This window comes from Macrobrachium rosenbergii, chromosome 36 (genome assembly GCF_040412425.1).
Source record: "Macrobrachium rosenbergii isolate ZJJX-2024 chromosome 36, ASM4041242v1, whole genome shotgun sequence".
Classification (NCBI taxonomy): domain Eukaryota; kingdom Metazoa; phylum Arthropoda; class Malacostraca; order Decapoda; family Palaemonidae; genus Macrobrachium; species Macrobrachium rosenbergii.
The window spans coordinates 10,199,659-10,220,417 of NC_089776.1; the positions used below are offsets into that span (position 1 = coordinate 10,199,659).

Here is a 20,759-nt window from a genome sequence, read left to right on the forward strand (position 1 = left end):
ACCTGCAATAATGTAGCATGCCCCCCTTGTATCTTCCCTTGTTCCAACCAGCTCCCAATCAAATTTCTTTGATAGTGCCAGTTTAAATAGGTGTCTTTGATAGTGCCAGTTTAAATAAGTGTCTTTTATAGTGCCAGTTTACATAGGTGTCTGATTCTCATTATAGCTTTAGAGCCTACAGTAACCTCAGAATATGTATCTCCACTGACCTCTCCTGGGGTTGACTGCCGGAGCTCTCTTGGGTGAGGAGTGCCAGTGGTCACAGTGCCTCTAGCTGAAAGTTCGGGCGATGCATCCGGGGATATATCTACACAACCCAACTCCGCCACGCGCGCTTGCATGTGCGCTTCGTCGACGAGCTGTTGGAAGATTTGAAACTTGACCATGTACATCTTTTCTTCAAGTACAAGAAAATACTTTTTAGATGGGGGCTTGAAACAAAACCCTTTACCTGTGACGACATTTGCATTAAAGCAAATATATAATGTTGTTGAACGACTGTGGATATTTCTACAACAAAGCAAAAATAAATAAACTTAACTGTCCTCAAATTAACGGAATTCTGTACTCTTCAGCTACCATATTGTTAATGGAATGATACATTTTTTATATATCTCTTAAATTGAATGTTGTGTGTAAAGTGAATGTTAGTTTAGGTCAGGAACCTTGTTGAACTGCTGTGAGCTATAACATATCTATAAATTATTCAAGTGCAGGCCATAATATAGGGTCCCCATTACTTAGTGGACTTTGTAACTTATCAGAAAGCTAGACCCCAAAGCGTCCGTTAAGCTAAGGTGCCACTGTACTAAAAGACGCACAACGCAGCAAAAATAAATATACTAAATGACGTCGACAGCTATACCTTCGGGCCACTTATGACAACGCCGTCTCTATTCTGTCTCTTCTTTTTCTTGTTTTTGAGAGACTCCATCCTTCGGAGGATGGCTTTGGCCCCATCGCGAAGGCGCTCGGAGCCAGACCTCTTGAACTGGCCCAGAAGGGCATCTTCAGGTACCTCCAAGCCTCTGGATTCACCAGTCTTATCACCAACTGAAATAAAAGAAACAGTCAGTAGCTATTTCAACCTCAAACACAATCAGAACCTTCACTATCAGACTCTTACTTTAGGGGACACTGGTGTTATTCTGGACCTAGAAGTTGAAATTAACCACCAGGAGAAATTATAAAAAAAAAAAAAACATGAAGAGAAAGCATAGTAATGGGATACAGAGGCCAGGTTATATGTTTGGCTTGTATGAAAAACCTAAATCAACTTTAATGGGGTGCCTATGGTATCTACAGGGGACAGTCATGGTTAAATTAGTACAATAGGCTGAGAGAGAGAGAGAGAGAGAGAGAGAGAGAGAGAGAGAGAGAGAGAGAGAGAGAGAGAGAGAGAGAGAGAGAGAGAAATATTTTACTTATAAGAAGTTTCTCTTTTGGAATGGAACAGAATCTACATTAACTTTTGCACGAGGGCTCCAGCCATACTTGAACAAGTGAGACTATCATATTCTCTCTCTCTCTCTCTCGTGTGTGTAAATGAACGGAATGGGTTAAAACTGAAAACACGTACATAAAACTCTATGTATTACAGGAGCCAAAGCCTGACTGAATATCAGACTCAAAAGGGCAGAAATGTGAAAACAAAATTCTCAATTCGGTTCATCCGTGACAAATGGCTCGCATCCACTATATTCAATCTGGTTATAAAACGATATCAGATGACGAAAATCCTCGGAAAAGATTACATGCACGGAACGTACACGATGCGCATGTATGTAAAACGTATTATTCATATGCAGACAATGCAATATAACGAGCTACGATCCCATTGCAAAGCTGAGCGGATTTCATAATCGATATATACCTTTGTGAACTCCCCTAAAAGCCAGTTAATCTAATCGTATCACAGGATGCACTCACTATTCCACCAGTGGATACAGACAATAAACCTAAACAGGGGGAATCCTGTCGTTCGCGTAAATTCAGGTTTCAAACGATCCCGATCAAAGGCAGTTCGCTGTACTATTAAAGTTCATCCTCTGACTTGAATGCTCGTATGAGATGATTTAATTCGTCCATATGTTCATAAAAGGCCGGGGTTTTTTTGACAATTTCACTTTAAAATGCGAGATGGAATAAAACTGGACAAGCTACATACTGTGTGAGCGTTAATGAAACTGATTCCCAACTTGTTCACGTTTGTGTAGAGACCAACATAAGAAAGCGTGTGGTAAACACTCGTTCTACAAGTAGACAAAATTCATTTACCAGAACGACTCAAGACTTGTAGCTGGTCAAAGTTTTACACTTTTCATCCCAAAATGAACTCCCGGTACTGATATCTGAGAACCGCATACAGTTAGGGTTAAAGTGCTCCTTGTTTGTACAAAGTGTGCACCATGCGATAATTTTTGAACAGGTCGAAACGTGTGTGTGTGTGTGTGTGTGTGTGTGTGTGTGTGTGTGTGTGTGTGTGTGTGTGTGTGTGTGTGTGTGTGTGGAAAGAGGAGTAACAAGTGGGGGAGGTGAAGACCTGACAGTCAATGGGTCTCAGAAGAGGTTTAAGGTACTATATATTTTTGACAGAAGAAAAATGCATTGTTTTACATGTTATTATTAAGCTGTATTTTGAAAACTTTTCAACAGACGGTAATAAAATGAACTAGACTGTAATCTATTGCAAATTAAAAAAAAAATCCTTTCACCTAGTAATTTCAACACCAACACCACAAATGTCACGAAAGTAAAAGTAAAACACTGGTAAATCTTTCCCTCACTTCGAGGAAATGTGAAGACCCTCTCACAGATCATGGAAAATTCTACCTGGTGAGGCGAGTAAGAAATTCTTACCTGTTGGGGATCGATCGTGGACAATCCTAGACCACCTCCTGTTGTGTCTCTGGAACTTCCAGTTTTCGGATAGGGCACACTGCTGTTCCTCATCGTCGGACTCCTCAGCCTGTTAGGAAAGAAATCGTGATGAGAGTTCCTCGCATCCTCACACTGGTGGCTGTACTTGAAAAAATTACTTGTCGAAACATATATATTTTTTTTTTTAGTTCACTCTTTCCCAACTTACTCTCAATTCAGACGAATTTCCTAGACATGCTGTCAGCGGGGAAAACCACTGAAAAACTGCACCATATACTAAAAAAAAAAAACTGAAAAACTGCACCATATACTGGAGAAAAAAATTATCCGAACATGACATTTCTTCTCAGCTCATTCGTTCCAAACTTACTCCTAATCAAGCCAACCTTTCCTGCTGTCAACAGAAAAGGTTTTAAAAACTGCACCAAAGTCATTATTCACTTTCACACTCATTTCCCCGTCTCTTACGCAAACACTGCATGCTCTGTAAAACACTAAAATTTTCAGTAGAAAAAGAAGTTCACTTGCGCAAGCCAGAGAAAATTTCGATTTCGGGCACAAAAAAAACAAAACAAAAACAAAAGAACGAGTAGCAAATAATCTTGAAAAGGCCGCAACATCACGTGTTGCCTGTCCAACACACAAAAGGGACCAGTGATTTATGATGTGCGGTAAAGGTCTTCTTAAGAGGCATTACCTGCCTCTTCCTTTTTTTTACAGTTTACCTTCTTGGCTTCAGTCCCTTGGGAAAAAAAGGTAGCCTTTATAACGTTGCCGATATACAAAAATCCAAATAAAACTGGTTCCGATACATTCAGTGTTGCGAGATTGTACTTACATGGTAAGCGCTCAAAACTCATGACACGCACGGGACTTTTGAGGTCGTTTAACCATGAGTTTTCAAAACCAAGGGAATTTATTCATTTTCCTATTTACTCATTTTCATACACTGAAACGGTTTCCCATAACTTTACAGCAAGTACTTATATTTGAGTAAAACTGGAAGATGCTTTTTCCTTAAGTCAGCATTTGTTAACAGAGCATAGCACTACACATGTAAAAACAGTCCTAATATAGTAGATAATGTTGTAGCTTAAAAAGTTAATCACGTTGTCCAAATACAGTAGCTATTGTTCAGTTGAAATGCAGTTCAAAATAATTCCAAAATACATCTAATAAGACGTCCAACTATAACAAACAAGGGCTTTTTATTCAGCAACAAACACAAACAAACAAATGCTGCAACACCTCCCTGTGTAAAGCTTCAAACAAGGTAAAAATAAAAAAGTACAAAATAAATCTGGATTAAAAATTATAAAAAAAAAAAATAAAAATCTTCCCTAGTACCAACCTTATTTTTCCTTGCAGAGTCGAGCCTTATCTTGGCGCACTTGTTGAGCGCCTTTAGCCTCCTGAAGAGGGCCTGCAGGGAGTCTCGGTCGAGGAAGGCGTGGTCCCGTTCGACACATCCCAGGTCCAGAGGAAACTGTAGCTCTGGAAAAAGAAAACGGGAAAGTTACAAACGTCTGGAGAAAGAAAACGAGAATGATACAAACGTCTGGAAACAGAAAACGGGAATGATAAAAAAACGTTTGATTAATATACCATGAGCAGATTTTTAAAAAAATAAAACAAATTACTTTACAGTAACTTTCAACACTTGGTGATAATTATGCCCAAAAGCCCCCTTATTAAATGCAAGGCTGATTTACGACGAATATATTAAGAAATAACTGAAATAAATTAAAAAATAATTGGAATAAATGAGTTTATCAGTATTCATCTCCTTTTCCTCCGTTTCTCAAATTTCCCATCCTCAGTTTCCTACGGTTTTAGTTTATCTGATCCCACCGAGTTCACTGTTATCCAGGAAGCAGAGAACATCAGTAGAAATTTCCTCCTTGTTCGAAGAAAAGCCTTACAAGAAAATGTGAATACTAAATTCTTAAGGAAAATGGGAATATACGATTAAATTCTTAAGGAAAATGGAAGTATACGATTAAATTCTTATGGAAAATGGGAACATACGATTAAATTCTTAAGGAAAATGGAAGTATACGATTAAATTCTTAAGGAAAATGGAAGTATACGATTAAATTCTTAAGGAAAATGGAAGTATACGATTAAATTCTTAAGGAAAATGGGAACATACGATTAAATTCTTAAGGAAAATGGAAGTATACGATTAAATTCTTAAGGAAAATGGAAATACGATTAAATTCTTAAGGAAAATGGAAGTATACGATTAAAAAATGGAAGTATGCGATTAAATTCTTAAGGAAAATGGGAGTATACGATTAAATTCTTAAGGAAAATGGAAGTATGCGATTAAATTCTTAAGGAAAATGGAAGTATAATTAAATTCTTAAGGAAAATGGAAGTATACGAAAATTCTTAAGGAAAATGGAAGTATACGATTAAATTCTTAAGGAAAATGGGAATATACGATTAAATTCTTAAGGAAAATGGAAGTATATGATTAAATTCTTAAGGAAAATGGGAATATACGATTAAATTCTTAAGGAAAATGGAAGTATGCGATTAAATTCTTAAGGAAAATGGAAGTACACGATTAAATTCTTAAGGAAAATGGAAGTATACGATTAAATTCTTAAGGAAAATGGAAGTATACGATTAAATTCTTAAGGAAAATGGAAATATACGATTAAATTCTTAAGGAAAATGGAAGTATACGATTAAATTCTTAAGGAAAATGGAAGTATACGATTAAATTCTTAAGGAAAATGGAAGTATAACGATTAAATTCTTAAAAATGGAAGTATACGATTAAATTCTTAAGGAAAATGGGAATATACTATTAAATTCTTAAGGAAAATGGAAATTTACTATTAAATTCTTAAGGAAAATGGAAATATACTATTAAATTCTTAAGGAAAATTGGAATATGCTATTAAATTCTTAAGGAAAACGGGAATATACGATTAAATTCTTAAGGAAAATGGGAATATACCACTACACTCTTGAAATAGAAATATTCTATTAAATTCTTTAATAACATATATATGCTTTACATTAAACAAGTAGCTTTGTATTTACCTTCGTACATCTGAGCATACTGTGGAAATCCAGCCGCCCTCAGCCATTTGCACGCTTCGATGGCTTCTAGCTCTGTAACAAAAAAGAAAAACAAAATTATGAACAGTTTTAACCTACACTCGAAAATTTCTTTATTATACAACTTAAAGAAAATATTAAAACTGCTGTTATAATTTCTGCATACAAAGAAATGTGTATAAGTAAACGCAATTAATCCCGTGTGTGTACAGCTAATTATGTATGACAATTAATTCCGTGTTTGTATAATTAACTGTGTATAGACATACACAAAGATAAACAACAGACAAAAGAATCCTGCTTTAAAAGACAGGTTACCAATTCTGCTGTGAAGGCTGAAGTAATGATTACAGAACATATATAAAAAATAATTCAAGCATAAATAAACCCTTATTATCGCTATTCATCTGAGAGTCTGACCAGCCATCCATCAGACCCTTTCGACAGTAAAACACCACACAAATAAATAAAGCCGAGAAGAAGAAGAAGAAGAAGAAGAAGAAGAAGAAGAAGAAGAAGAAGAAGAAGAAGAAGAAGAAGAAGAAGGAAGGGTGCATCTTTCTTCGCGACGAACTGTTATCTCCCAAATCTCTCCTTTCCCTCAGACTTTCTTTGCTTCCTCCTAATTCTCCTCCTCCTCCTCCTCCTCCTCTTCCTTGTTCTCCTCATCCTTGTAGACCCTTTTACTCCTCCAAGGTCTCATATGAGTGGAGGAGGAGTAGATCATAAAATGATAGTTGAAGGCTAAACTTTTTTTTTTATTTCCTCTTTTACACCTCATCATAAAAAAAAAGTCATCCATCCAATGGATGAAGGCTATTATTCCTCCAAAGGCATCCATACTGTTTCACAAGATATCTGGAACTCTGAAAAATTATATTATTTGATTACATTCATTGACCTCCTCTTCATGACAATTTATAAAGTTGTTTTTATGGCATACGCAGCTGTGTAGTGATAATCAGCCTTTTGCAACAGCTTGCAAGTCTACCGTGTAATCCTCAATATTTCAGCTCTCCTCTGAATCCTCTTTGTAAGTTAATCAGTTAAGCATCTGGTGACATTTGACTGAGAATCGTGATGTGGGTATTTTCATTAGCAATCAGTTTAAAATATACATATACCGAAATATCACGTAATGTGAGCAATATATAAGAAATGGGAAAAATATAAAGATCATATTAAGTTTAAATTAAAAAAATAAATTCTTCTATTTTCACTAAACAAGTCCGCATACCTATGAACATGCCAATTCAATTCAAAATACACCCAAGTATACCTTTTAAGAAAGGAAGATTATAGGAAGGTATTATAGGAAGGAACTTGTTTCCCTCCAAGGATATTTTTGAAAAGAAAACACCAACCCTTCCCCCTCCCATCTTCCCAATAAAAATCTCAGTCAGTGGACTCCCCCACAAAACGCCTTGGTCAAAATGGACGAGAAATTCTTAGCCAATTTCAAGGTTGTTGAGGGGCACAGCAGGTGTCTGTGTGTGTGTGTGTGTGTGTGTGTGTGTGTGTCTCTCTCTCTCTCTCTCTCTTTCCACCTCCTTTCTTTAAGGATGAAGATCGCAAGAAAAGGATTTTACATGGGAGGAGCCGAAGGGGTTGGAAAGGAAGGACGGGAAAGGTCTTAAATCACCCGTGGTGGAAAGCAGGAAAAAAAAAATTGTCAGGGAAAAACATAAAAAAGTAGCCGAAGGAAAGGCACTTCTATGAAACGCTGACAGAATTTAAGAAGGCCTTTTTATGTCTATTTTTTCTTCCCTTGAGGGATTCCCTAAGGGGGAAAGGGGGAGGGGGGGGGTGAGACAGGTCAAAAACAACGAAGGGTTTGGCTGGCAGCCTCTCTGGTATGGTGAACCTGTTTTAAGAAATGACCCTCACTGGAAGAAAAATTATCCAAGTGGACATTCTCACACCCGATGCCTCTTTTCAGCAACTCTTCCTCAATTTTCCGAATAAATGACGTCACTGAAATGAAGCAACCAACGCACTATTACACTAAAGTTTCGGGAATGAACAAGAGGTACAGTGTAAGAGAGAGAGAGAGAGAGAGAGAGAGAGAGAGAGAGAGAGAGAGAGAGAGAGAGAGAGAGAATGAATCGGAAGCAGAAGTTTTCTGGGAACCTGATTTACGCCCTCTGCGAGATCGTAAAGCCTTCGTTCAAGCAGCGGGGAACTTACAAACGCCCTCAAAACGGGCGGCAAAAAATTCAACTGTGGGTGTGGGTGGCCCAGCCGTGGTTGAAGAGAAAATATGACGTTTTTTAATTACCACTATTATCAATTAAAAACCAGAATGACAATTTTCTGATACGAGGCTTTCTATATGTGAGGTTTTATTATTATTATTATTATTATTATTATTATTAGATACAAACCAGAAAGCTGATTACTTATGCAAAGCTGCAAGATAAAATCGATGTAAGAATTCCTGGTATAGCAATCTGTCTAAAGAATTCTTAACAAAAGTGTGAGTAAACCTAAAACGAAAGATCTTTAAGCATAAATTTATAATCAGATTTTTAAATTCCATGATAACAGCATCTGCGTCCGCTCCCATCGTCTCTCCATAGTGTCATCAAAAACCTCGCAACAATTAAATGGAAAATGAGAGAGAGAGAGAGAGAGAGAGAGAGAGAGAGAGAGAGAGAGAGAGAGAGAGAGAGAGAGAGAGAGAGAGAAATAATTCGGCTTACTTTAATTCGTATTAAACACAATACAAACGTCATTCTCATTATTGTTATTAACAAATGTTCAACACTGCTCTAACTAATTGAAGCCTATGTCATTTTCGCCAACTCATTTGACCATCCAGACATGTAGGGGGTGAAGGGGTGGGGGATAGGATGCAAAAACAGAGGAATTCGAACTTGGAATCTCCCGTTACGAAAACTATAGGATGCCATCTCCTGCGGAATCTGATCCTATGGGGATACAGCAAAGTCCTGTGGTCATATTGACAGGGGCAGGGATTAACGAGGGAGATATGAGGAAGGCAGGGAGAAAGAAGAAAGAAGGCGAGGAAAGACGGAGAGAAGTCCCGAGGAAGAAGGATTCCTCAAAGGATTCTTCAACCTTTCCTCCCTTCACTCACTCCTTTTCAGATCCTGGGAGATAATGCCAGTTTCCAGTAAGGATGCCCCTCCCGGTAATTCTCGGTACCCTCCTCTGATAACAGCCCGGTCGTTCTAAGTCATAGATCACCGGTCTTGTGGATTTTTACTCGGTTCGTTTAAATGATCTCAAATTCATTTCCTTTTCCTTTACGATTCGTTAAGTTACTCTTTGTATGCGGACCAATCAACGAGAGACGTAATAGGGAGAGACGTAACCTATTATTATTATTATTATAATTATTATTATTAAACCGTGTTACATTTCATAATTTCAAACTGATACGCACTGAATATAAACAATGAAATATATCCATAAACGACCTAAAATTGTATAAACAATTCATTTCCATAAAGAAAATAATTCTAAAGTTCATAAAATATATATAAATACATAAGGGTGTGTGTGTGTGTGTATGTGTATATATATATATATATATATATATATATATATATATATATATATATGTGTGTGTGTGTGTGTGTGTGTGTGTGTGTGTGTGTGTGTATGTATAAGCATTAAGTTACAACTGTCCTTTCATATCCAATTCGCTCCACCGCGGAAATAATATATTATCATAATGGTAATAGGCTATGTTAACCTATATTATTTCCGAGGTACAGCGAATTAGATATTAAGGGACATTTGTAACTCAATGCTTGTATATGAATCACGGTGATAAAATTCATATCATATATATATATATATATATATATATATATATATATATGTGTATATATGTATGTGTGTATGGTATATTTTTCAATACAAGGCATTCTCCTAAAGGATAATTTTATAACTTATCCATCACACGAGAGATGAAAATATTGACAATATTCCAAAAACAGACAAGAGAGTTTTATTCTAAAACAAAGCGAAATTAATTTGAGCGTTGGAAAATACTAATATAATTTCATCATGATAAAAATTCTTATGCATTTCTTTTTTTGTACTTAACTAATTGTATAATAATTAATTTATAATAGTACCTCACACAATGTAAATGAAGATTCAAGTACAAATATCTGTTGCTTTAAGCATACATGATATTTTTCTTTCGTATCTCTCAAAAACAAAGGAGTATACTATACAGAACAGATAAACGATATCTATTTAGAGATCTTCGTTCAAATAAAACCGATAAAGCACATTTTTATATAAAACTTCTGATACAGTCCAAAGATTTCTTCAGAGCAAAACACGAACAACTTTAAATTTCCGCTGGCAGAGAACATCCAGCACTTTTTTTCCCTCTCTCAAATCAACCCTTGTACATTAAGCCATAAACTCAAAGATTACCATAACTAGATTTCGAACAATTCTCTCTCTCTCTCTCTCTCTCTCTCTCTCTCTCTCTCTCTCTCTCTCTCGCGAAAAGAGATACATCTGTGCATCCCAGTATTCTTCTTCAGCTGCACCAGTTTATTCGTTAATGGTTGCCGCATCTGCAACCCATTTCCCAATAAGCATCTGCATCTCACAACAACCATTAACAAAAAAAACCAGCTTTCGTGGAGTTTGTAAACAACAAAACAACAAAAGCAACAACAATGACAACACCATGTTATGTACATCAAAGCTGTCCTCGATTACCAAAGTTATTCTTGGATGTGTCGTACACGAATGATTTAGTTAAAAGTATGAATCTCATTGACTGTGAACGTCATTTTAATTGCTGGAAGCCATGTCCATCCTAATGAGAGAGAGAGAGAGAGAGAGAGAGAGAGAGAGAGAGAGAGAGAGAGAGCAAGGGCGTGAAAGCAGGCACGTGATGGTTATCATTTTCTTCTAAGATGTCAGATGACCGTTGCATTGCATCACGAGAAACAAGGGAGTGGATAATGGGGAGGGTTAGGGGTTGGAGGGAAGAAGGTGAGGAGGGGGTGGGGAAGACATAAGAGAATGAGTGAAGGAGATTAGGAGACAAAGAGGAGGAAGGAAAAAAAAATTTGGTCGGCACCTGCTCCTGATGAGAAAACCTTACGACCACCACCAGGACCTTCGTCAGTAGGACAAACTTGGGGGGGGGGTGCCCTACGTCACTTTGCCCATCCACCCACTTGCTTAAACACACACAAATACGCACACACACACAAAGCAATCGAGAACATGGACCCCAAAAAATACCCCACCAAAAATAAGTGGACTGTGATTGGAAAACAGTTTTAACATAGTAGTGACGTTCATTTATAATTCATGAATTTCAAAGGATTTTGGCTGTGATATGCAAAATACTTTAGGCAAAAAATGCGAGTGAAAGGGTAATGAGGTGTTCAGGAAAGATTTTCCGCTTACGAAAACATACGACGCGCCACTGCGTTTACATTTTTGTAAGCGAGGAAGACTAGAAATGCTGGCTTGATAGTTTTATGTATCTGTGGTATGAAAATGTTATATTTACCAGGAAGCCCGTGCGCGCGCGCAAACGGAAGGAATGTAAAAATTATGCGCAGTTTATTGTGGATAAGGATTCTCACTGGTTTCCTTTATAAGTTGATGAAACTGGGTCGACTATAATTACCAACACAACATACAAGCCAAAAAAAAAAATTAAAATTAAACGTTTTAAAAGAAAGATTTAAATAAAATGAAAAAACAATACAAACATAAACGTATATATTCAATACATGAATATCTCAGCACATAACTCGACCAGGCCGAGAAAGGCAGTTGAAAATTCAATACCAAATTCTTCTTCCCAAGGGGACCCCCAAAAAAAGGCACTTCACAACCCGGGCCTATACAAATTTGCATAACCGGGCCATTCGACAGAGGGCTCTTTCTATTTGAGGATGCTCAAAGCTGGAGAGATAGTGTGAGAGTCCTTACGACTGCTCAAACCTCTGTTTCTTTAATAAACAGGAGAAGGATGCGGTTCTGAGCCCAAAACTACCCCTTCTACACTACAGGAAGGAGCCTTGAATGAACATCACGAGATTTAATTACTAATCAGCGGAACAGTTACGCGTTTCTTGCGGGTGTTCATAATGCAAGGCTACAGCGATTTACAGCACGAACGAACGAACACCCAGTGATTTATAAACTAAAGTTTAAAACGCCAAACACAAGCCACGAGTAACAAACGAGACGCAAATGAATAAAGATGAGAGCATAACGGGATGAAATATGCAAAGGAAGGCACCAGAAATGACACGGTCTACATCATTCGAATTTAAGCGCTATAGGACCCTAAGCCTTCTGCATGTGAATTACCCAACGAATCCCAGAGTGGCGGAAGAGGTACACACACACACACACACCCACTTCCTGGGGGCAACAGCAACAACAGGTGGGCAAAGGATGGGCAACGGCATATGAAAAAATATTTATCCTATTACCAACGGTGCGTTGGGTGGCCTACAAATAACGAGTTGCTATCAGTTCCTACCTAGGGACTACATTCATTCTTCCAGGCTTATCTCTCCCACCCTATCATCAGAACCCATCTGCTGAATTTGATGAGATTCCCTACTTCTTCTTCTTCTTCTTCTTCTTCTTCCTCTTCTTCTTCTCTCTCTCTCTCTCTCTCTCTCTCTCGGCAAACTGAACCATCCTACTTACGTCAGATTTTCTCCAATGCGAAAAATCCTATAACATCCTGAATACCTTTCTTTGCAAATTTCGAGAATATACCATATCCCTCTGAGTGACGATCAAAACAGCTTCCTAACATTCTCTACGTTAAGAGAATTTCGATACGAGATTCATAAGTGATTCCCTTATCTAACCTCCTCTACGCTATTCTTTAACGTTTCTAGATGCAATATCTGGATCTAATATTCTACAATTATGCGAAGCAGGTTTAAAAATGAATATGAGAGAATGTGGACGACAAAATAACTACTTAATAACCAAAGTGGACGAGATATAACTGCTTAATAACCAAGACACAAAAACAAAATCAAGCACTGGCATTGATGAAAATGTTAATTTTTTACGGGATTTGGCTTAATAATGCTATTTCATCTTCCAGCTGAATTGAAATTCTTTCATCATTGAAATATACATTTATGTAACTACTGTACAGATTACCCAATGAAGTTATTTTTAATGGACCAGAAACAATTCCTTTCGAAAAGAGTGAAACGAGAGACTGCAGTGAAATGAAATGTAAGAGGGCTTGGTAACTTTCGTTTCCACATCTGCACGTGTAGCTAATTTCGAAACTACGTCTTCAGAATTGTCGTAGTTATTTAAGGTAAATATATGAGAAATAACAATAAAGACTAGCAACATATCCAGTGTGAAGTTATAATAATAATAATAATAATAATAATAATAATAATAATAATAATAATAATAATAATAATAATAGTAATAATAATAATAATAACTGATACTGTCTGAAAATAACGAATGATACCAGTTATATCTGGTGCTTAATTACGTCTTTGTTAAACAACAACAACAAATGAATAGAGAGAGAGAGAGAGAGAGAGAGAGAGAGAGAGAGAGAGAGAGAGAGAGAGAGAGATGTTACGTGCGCCATAATCTGACGAATTTAAGATATCACAAAACTCTTATATAAATTGACAACGGCTTTCAAAATCGAACCAAACCTAAAGTTCTTTTCCACGCACCTATCTGAAAGACGAACAATACATAATAAGCTAAACGCGTGACTGAATCTCAACTCCGCTGTGTTTTTAGGGAGACTACCGGGTGCTTAACATCAAATACTTTTGGGATCCGTTCCTCTGTGCAGAAACAATGATTCCTCAATGCTCGTTAGATAAGGGAACCCTTCCATTACCAGCACCGCACAGCAGGAATGCAAAGGGAGTTTGATGGGCGAGAGAAAGAAGACCCTTCTTCACATCAGTCAAGACAATTCGCATGAAGAGTTCGCGGAGTGTGATGTCAGCACAGACTCCGGGCCATCCTACCTCAGGTAGCAACAAGGTGTGTGAGGAGGAGGAAGACTAGGAGGAGGAAGACTAGGAGGAGGAGGGTGGAGGTAGAAAAGAAGAAGGAGGAGGAGGAGGAGGAGGAGGAGGAGGAGGAGGAGGAGGAGGAGGAGGAGGAGGAGGAGGAGGAGGAGGAGGAAGGGTGGAGGAGGAGGAGGGGTGGAGGAGGAGGATGAGGACGAAAAGAAGGGGTGGAAGAGGGGTGGAGGAGGAGGAGGAGGTGGAGGAGGAGGAGGAAGAGGAGGGGTGGGGGGTGGAAGAGGAGGAGGAGTAACCGGTGGGTGTGAGGAGGAGGAGGAGAAGGGAGGGGGGGAGGGAAAGGGCTTACAATCTGTGGCTCTCTTCATCAATGCATTTAATAAATGCCTCGGGAGAACATGATCCGTTCTCCGGCAGGTCTGTGAAGAGAAAGACATCACACACAGACAGTGGGGGTCGTTAATATGCAGCCTGAAACAGCCGGAACTCTTTTCATAAAAGCAAAAAGAGGTGAAACACCTGCGGATAATTTCGTCCTGTGACATAGCCACACCTGGATCGTAAATTCCTCCGCCTATTCAATCGGTGCTTTGAAAAACCCAGCAGGTAAACGCTGCTGGGCAAATATCTTCTCATGTTACAATTCTGGTCAGAATATTTAGACATTCATTAATGATCATTGCATATTTGCTTCGATTAATTTCATTTGCTTCAGTTAATTTCATTTCAGTACGTTCAACAGCAACAACCTAAAGTTATTTAATCTCTTCTTTTTAAAAAATGCAAATTTGAAAACTAAGCATCATCTGATTGGACAAAATTTAATATAAATGAGAGATTTTTTTCGCAACGTATCTTAGCTTTAAACCGAAATATCCAGTTGTTTATATACTATAAGGCCGGGCTAGCACACAAGACACACAGATGAACAAACACACACATTAAATACACACACATACGTATATATAGCAAATGCATACAAAGATAAGTCTTTAACAAATATTTATTGGAGTTAAGGTAACTACTACAAAGGTCATGTTATCACAGGGATATGTCAGCAACCTTATCCACAGCATTTGCAATCTATGCTGGAATGTCAAAAGGGTACCAACTGAATGGTTTTATTTACAAGTCTCTAAAAAAATAAAACTAACAAAAGTTTTATCAGAAAAGTACCATAACAAACGACGTCATCAACCTAACACAAATCTTTGACATTTACTTGAAAAAGATTTATAAAAGGATATATTTATAATTTTTCACGTGAATTGGAAAACATTCAAAAGATTCATTTCATTCAACAAAAATCGTTATATGGCGGAGATTTTTTCCAACATGTCAAATAATACCGAATGTATTTCCACTGAAGTTCGGAATAATATGGGATATTGTGAACTGACTCGTAACTCCAATTTATAGACAACATTAAAGTACTGTATTAAACTCATCTGAGGACATCTCTTAATAAACGCTAACACACAAAAGGACTTTTGTAAAGGTAAACAAAACAGAGAATTCCGTGCATTCGGTAAAAGATAATATAACAATCTGTCAAGATGAGAGAGAGAGAGAGAGACAGCCCAACAATAACTCAACAAAGAGCAAATCCAGCGGTGATTCTCTCTCTCTCTCTCTCTCTCTCTCTCTCTCTCTCTCTCTCTCTCTCTCTCTCTCTCTGTATGTTGTCCTCGTGATAGAATCAACGCATATAGAAACATTACTCACTGCCACCGGATACGGTTCCACTTAAAAGGTGTATGATTTAAGCTGGGAGAATTCAGGACTCTGGGGGAATTACAAAGTCCGAGTGACTTAACGAAAGTAATGAATCTTTTCGGAGTTCTACGTAAGTTATGTCTGGAGTTTGAAGATGCGGATTTTTTTTGTGCTTATTCCTATAATAATAATAATAATAATAATAATAATAATAATAATAATAATAATAATAATAATAATAATAATAATAATAATAATAATCTACTTACATTTTTACCCATTTATTTATCAATTTTTAAAATTTATCATTGTTTTCTAAAAACCGATTTCTTCTTTCGATATTTCCTATTATCTAATGTAATTTCTTTCAAATGAACACCGTATTCGTTGTAAGCTTCAATTTCAAGTCACTGGCCCCTGCAAGCATGTTCAATATAAATAGGGTTCGTCTCCTGAATAATAATAATAAATAATAATAATAATAATAATAATAATAATAATAATAATAATAATGCGGGAACTTCTTTCTTTTTGCGTCGTATGACAATGCATAATCAAAACAAACGACGGAATAAAAGCAAAAAAAAAAAAAAAAAAAAAAAAAACTCACTGCGTTTTCAAATCGTGACGATATTATATTACAATCTCACGAGAGGAATCTCTTGTCCATAACAAAGTCCGGAAAATATCCGTAAATTCCTTAAACAAACAGTTTGCCTCGGCAAACAGACCTCCGCATGCGAGGAGCAAAACAACTGAACAAACGCGACAGTCATTGTCGACACATACACACACAAACACACACAAACACACATGAGAGATGGAGGGAAGAGGAGGTGGGGGAAGGGATGGGGGGGGAGTTCAAAATCCATCGTCATCTTTTTGAGATAAGCTTAAATAAGCGTCGAGTGGAGGAAGCTTTGTCAAGTGCGGGACAACATATTCCACTATAAAGCTTCCGTCATCTGTGATTACCCAGCGGTGTTTTGCGATTCACGAGTGAAAGCGTCTATCGTCTCGTTTCCTAATTATTATTATTATTATTATTATTATTATTGGTGAAGAAATCCACAGTGGTGCAAGTGTAAATATACATTAGAAGTTATATATAAACGAGAGCTTTCGAGAATCGAGCAGGTTCGCTAAAGCTCTCGTTTGTATATATATATATTTCTAATATGTATTTACACTTACACCACTGTGGATTTGTTCACCATTTTAGTTACTCATGTTATTATTATTATTATTATTATTATTTCAGATCAGATGAACCTATTCACATGGAACAAGCCCACCACAGGGGCCACTAACTCGAAATTCAAGTTTCTAAAGAATATCATGGTGTCCAATTGAAAGAGGTAACAGAAGGTAATAGCGAATACAAAAAGAAGAGATCAGCCATTGGAAAAGGAAATCTGAATTAACAAATAAATGAATATATAAAAATTTGTAAATTATAAAGTACAAGAAGAAATACTTTAGGGTAGTAATGCATTGCAACTTCGCTCGAACTTCTGAGGTTCCGATTGCACAGAACCCTCGAAAAAATTAAATCATTTAATACCTGTATGACTGGATATTGTCACTCTGCAAAAATCCACGACGACCAAAATTTCCCAAGAGCGTAAAAGGAAGTTTTACAACAAAAACAAAACCAAAAAAAAGCAGAGACTTGAGGGGAAACCTAAATGGCATGTGAACTCAGATCCTTAGGTTACGCCACCAGTAGGCCTAAGGCCTAAGGAGGGGATATAATGAGGCCAAAAGGTCAAAAATACCGCGAAGGATTCGTCTCAAGTTTTTATAAAATATTACCGAGGAATACTGAATACATTCAATATGGAGATGGCGAGCTCTCAGGGGAAAGATATATGAAATGAATAAAAGTTCAGCTTTGCCGTAGAGCTGTAAAGTGAAAAGGGGTTTTAATATCACAACCACATCTGTATGTGTGTATTAAGCATAAAAAAATTTACAGAATGAGTATTTTCTCTTTCCTCAGTCACAAGGCAGAAGGCTTTGGGGCGTTAAGCAAAGCAAAAGCTCCGTTGAACAAAGTTTCACGGATGCTGTAATTTGTAATGCAAATAACAGACGCACCAGAGGTAAGGTTAAGGACATTCCAAGAACTCCCCCCAGCACAGCAGTGGCCACTGTGTGGGAAGTTTTCCTACAGTAGCGCCTTGGAAATGAGTTTTCTTTGCACACTATGAATTTCATACCTTCAACTGAAACCTCCACCAATTCCTCTGCAACTTGCAGGCAGATCATAATGAAACTGATACCTATTAATAGCTTTATACTCTCTCTCTCTCTCTCTCTCTCTCTCTCTCTCTCTCTCTCTCTCTCTCTCTCTCATTTCGCGCTCTTCGAACAAAGAGTTTATACTTGTTTAAATTTACTCGAGCCTTTTTCAAGTACCGCTGACAGCTGCTGTTACAACGTACCTGAAAAGAAAAGAAACACAAAATTAGCTTCAGAAGTTTCAGTAATAATAATAATAATAATTAATAATAATAATAATAATAATAATAATAAATTTTTCCATAATATTTGCTAATGCAACAAACACCATTTCTAGCCGTTCATAAAACAAACTCATACTGACGACTACAAAAGCTTCAAAAAACACACACAATTATAAACGCTTCACAAACGCACATACAACAAACGCTTCACAGAACAAACTCCCGACTAACTGAATCTTCCTCCCCCATCTCGGACTGAGCGCGAACCTCACAGAATCCGACGAACATTCAAATATGTGACATTCTCAACTGGTTCAAATGCTATGGCATTTGTCAAAAGCCTCTCCCCTCCCAAGACATGTCGTGGAGGGACCCTTTCCCCCAAATTGGCGTCAAACAGAACTTTCCCACACCCATACGGATTTCTGGGAGTCATCCTTGACAAATGGCGAGATGACGAGTCATTACATTTGCCAAGTGCGTGATGACAAACCAACTCCGGAATTATGTGATCCGTAATTCCATAAGTTCGGTAAATAGAAGGTGTATAAAGTAAGTACAAGGTGTATTATATTATATGCGAGAAGAAACAAAATACAGAAAATATGTAATCTATTTTATTTTTTCACTTAAGTAAAGAAATTACCTAAATTTTTATACGTTTCGTCGATATTTAAATTTGAAAGTTGTTTAATGTTTTAGATTTCGTTATTCATTTAACAGTTAATACCGCCCACCGCTGTATTTTAAAAAAAACAGCATCCTCAAAATATTCATCCCATTACAGTAAGCTTTCAAAGCAGAGAAATTCACGTTACGAATATTTAAATATGCAGTAAATTGTTACAACGGGTGTTGATAATAAAACGCGTTCTTGAACTCTCCGCGAACATTCAACAACTTTCAATCACCATTAGGCAAATCGCAAATAGCTGGAAAAAAATGAATATAGATGAGAATATAGGTAGTGATTGCTGAGCAAAGGTGCAATTCGTTTTAAAGTCCCGAAAAAATACAATTTATTTAATTCGGTAGAAGGGCTGACAAGAAAAAAAAAAGTAAAAAATGCGACGAAGTTTCTTCGGCGCAATCGAGTTTTCTGTACACCGTATAATGAAGGCCAACGAAGATAGATCCATCTTTCGGTGGTCTCTGTATAACGCTGTATGAGCCGCGGCCCATGAAACTTTAACCACGGCCCGGTGGTGGCCTGGCCTATATATCTGGCAGACGCACGATTATGGCTAACTTTAACCTTAAATAAAATAAAAACTACTGAGGCTAGGGCACTGCAATTTGGTATGTTTGATGACTGGAGGGTAGATGATCAACATACCAATTTGCAGTCCTCTAGCCTCAGTAGTTTTTAAGATCTGAGGGCGGAAAGAAAAAGTGCGGACGGACCGTCACAATAGTTTTTTTTTTTACAGAAAAAAAAAGCAGACAATGACTGCACTTGTGTTATACACATCAGCAGCCAACCGCAATAAGGGTAAACACTGGAGAAAAAAGAGAGAGAGAGAGAGAGAGAGAGAGAGAGAGAGAGAGAGAGAGAGAGAAAAAAAAAAAAAAAAAAAAAAAAAAAAACTCAAGAATACACTAAATCAAAAAAAGTAAAGAAGTAAAAGCATTACAATAGCCGCGCGAGAAACCCAGCAAGATAAAAAAAAAAAAGATTAAAAAGAAAATAAAAAGATCTCGAGATGCCACCAACCCAAAGTTATTACCCTCGACTTTCTCCTAACCTCTGTTGAATGTACCCTTTATCTGATAGCCGGTAAAAGTTCCGCATGCTTTCCTACAGCTGTCTGTGCTCAACATGTGTACAGATGCATCTGTATATAACTGGAGAGCAGTTTACTATGCACACAACGTCGCAGGCAAATTAGGATCGAATCCACGTCATATTAGGACATAATATATATATATATATATATATATATATATATATATATATATATATATATATATATATATATATATATATATATATATATTATATATATATATATATATATATATATAATATAATTTGAGTGCAAGTTACTCCCATCCCAATTCGATATTAATGGTATTGCTTATATTAATATTTGAAGGTATAAATATTTTGTGGAACAATGATGGCATACAATATGCAATTATATATATATATATATATATATATATATATATATATATATATATATATATGTATAATATTACTTATTATTAACGTTATTAACGTTCAAACGCAATCTCGCCGACTGCGTCAGTGTCAGATCCGGCAAAGCGACTCATCCTATTAACAAACTCCTACGATTAACTAAAAGAATAATGAATAACAACACTTCTGGAGTCAGTAAACACCGTGTTTTATGTAACACTAACGTGATATGACAACAAACAAGAAAAAGACCTTGACCATGAGTTTTTGAAAGGGCAAATGGAAAAATACCGAATAACAGACGCCTACGGTACACAGAGTAAAAATCTGCCGAGCTCAAAGGTAACCGAGTGCTTTTAACCAAATAAGGGGCTTCGCTGAGAGCCAAAACAACGGGCCTGAAGGCACAAGACCTACCTCCACAATCCAAAACAATGCGGGAGAAAATGATTGTGCAAAAAAACTCAACAA

The 20,759-nt window shown here is 37.0% G+C and overlaps 1 protein-coding gene across 5 annotated transcripts in view; it reads right to left on the bottom strand.

Annotated features, from left to right (window-relative positions):
- LOC136856613 (serine-rich adhesin for platelets-like) overlaps positions 1-20,759 on the bottom strand; it is an 812,762-nt gene that overhangs the window by 15,061 nt on the left and 776,942 nt on the right. For all 5 annotated transcript variants that reach the window (XM_067134543.1, XM_067134541.1, XM_067134542.1 and 2 more), the window contains 5 exons: positions 5,938-6,009; positions 4,232-4,374; positions 2,860-2,968; positions 866-1,053; positions 210-359 (listed from right to left, as the gene is read on the bottom strand). In XM_067134543.1, the coding sequence (XP_066990644.1) occupies positions 210-359; positions 866-1,053; positions 2,860-2,968; positions 4,232-4,374; positions 5,938-6,009 (662 nt within the window). The remainder of the gene's footprint in view (positions 1-209; positions 360-865; positions 1,054-2,859; positions 2,969-4,231; positions 4,375-5,937; positions 6,010-20,759) is intronic.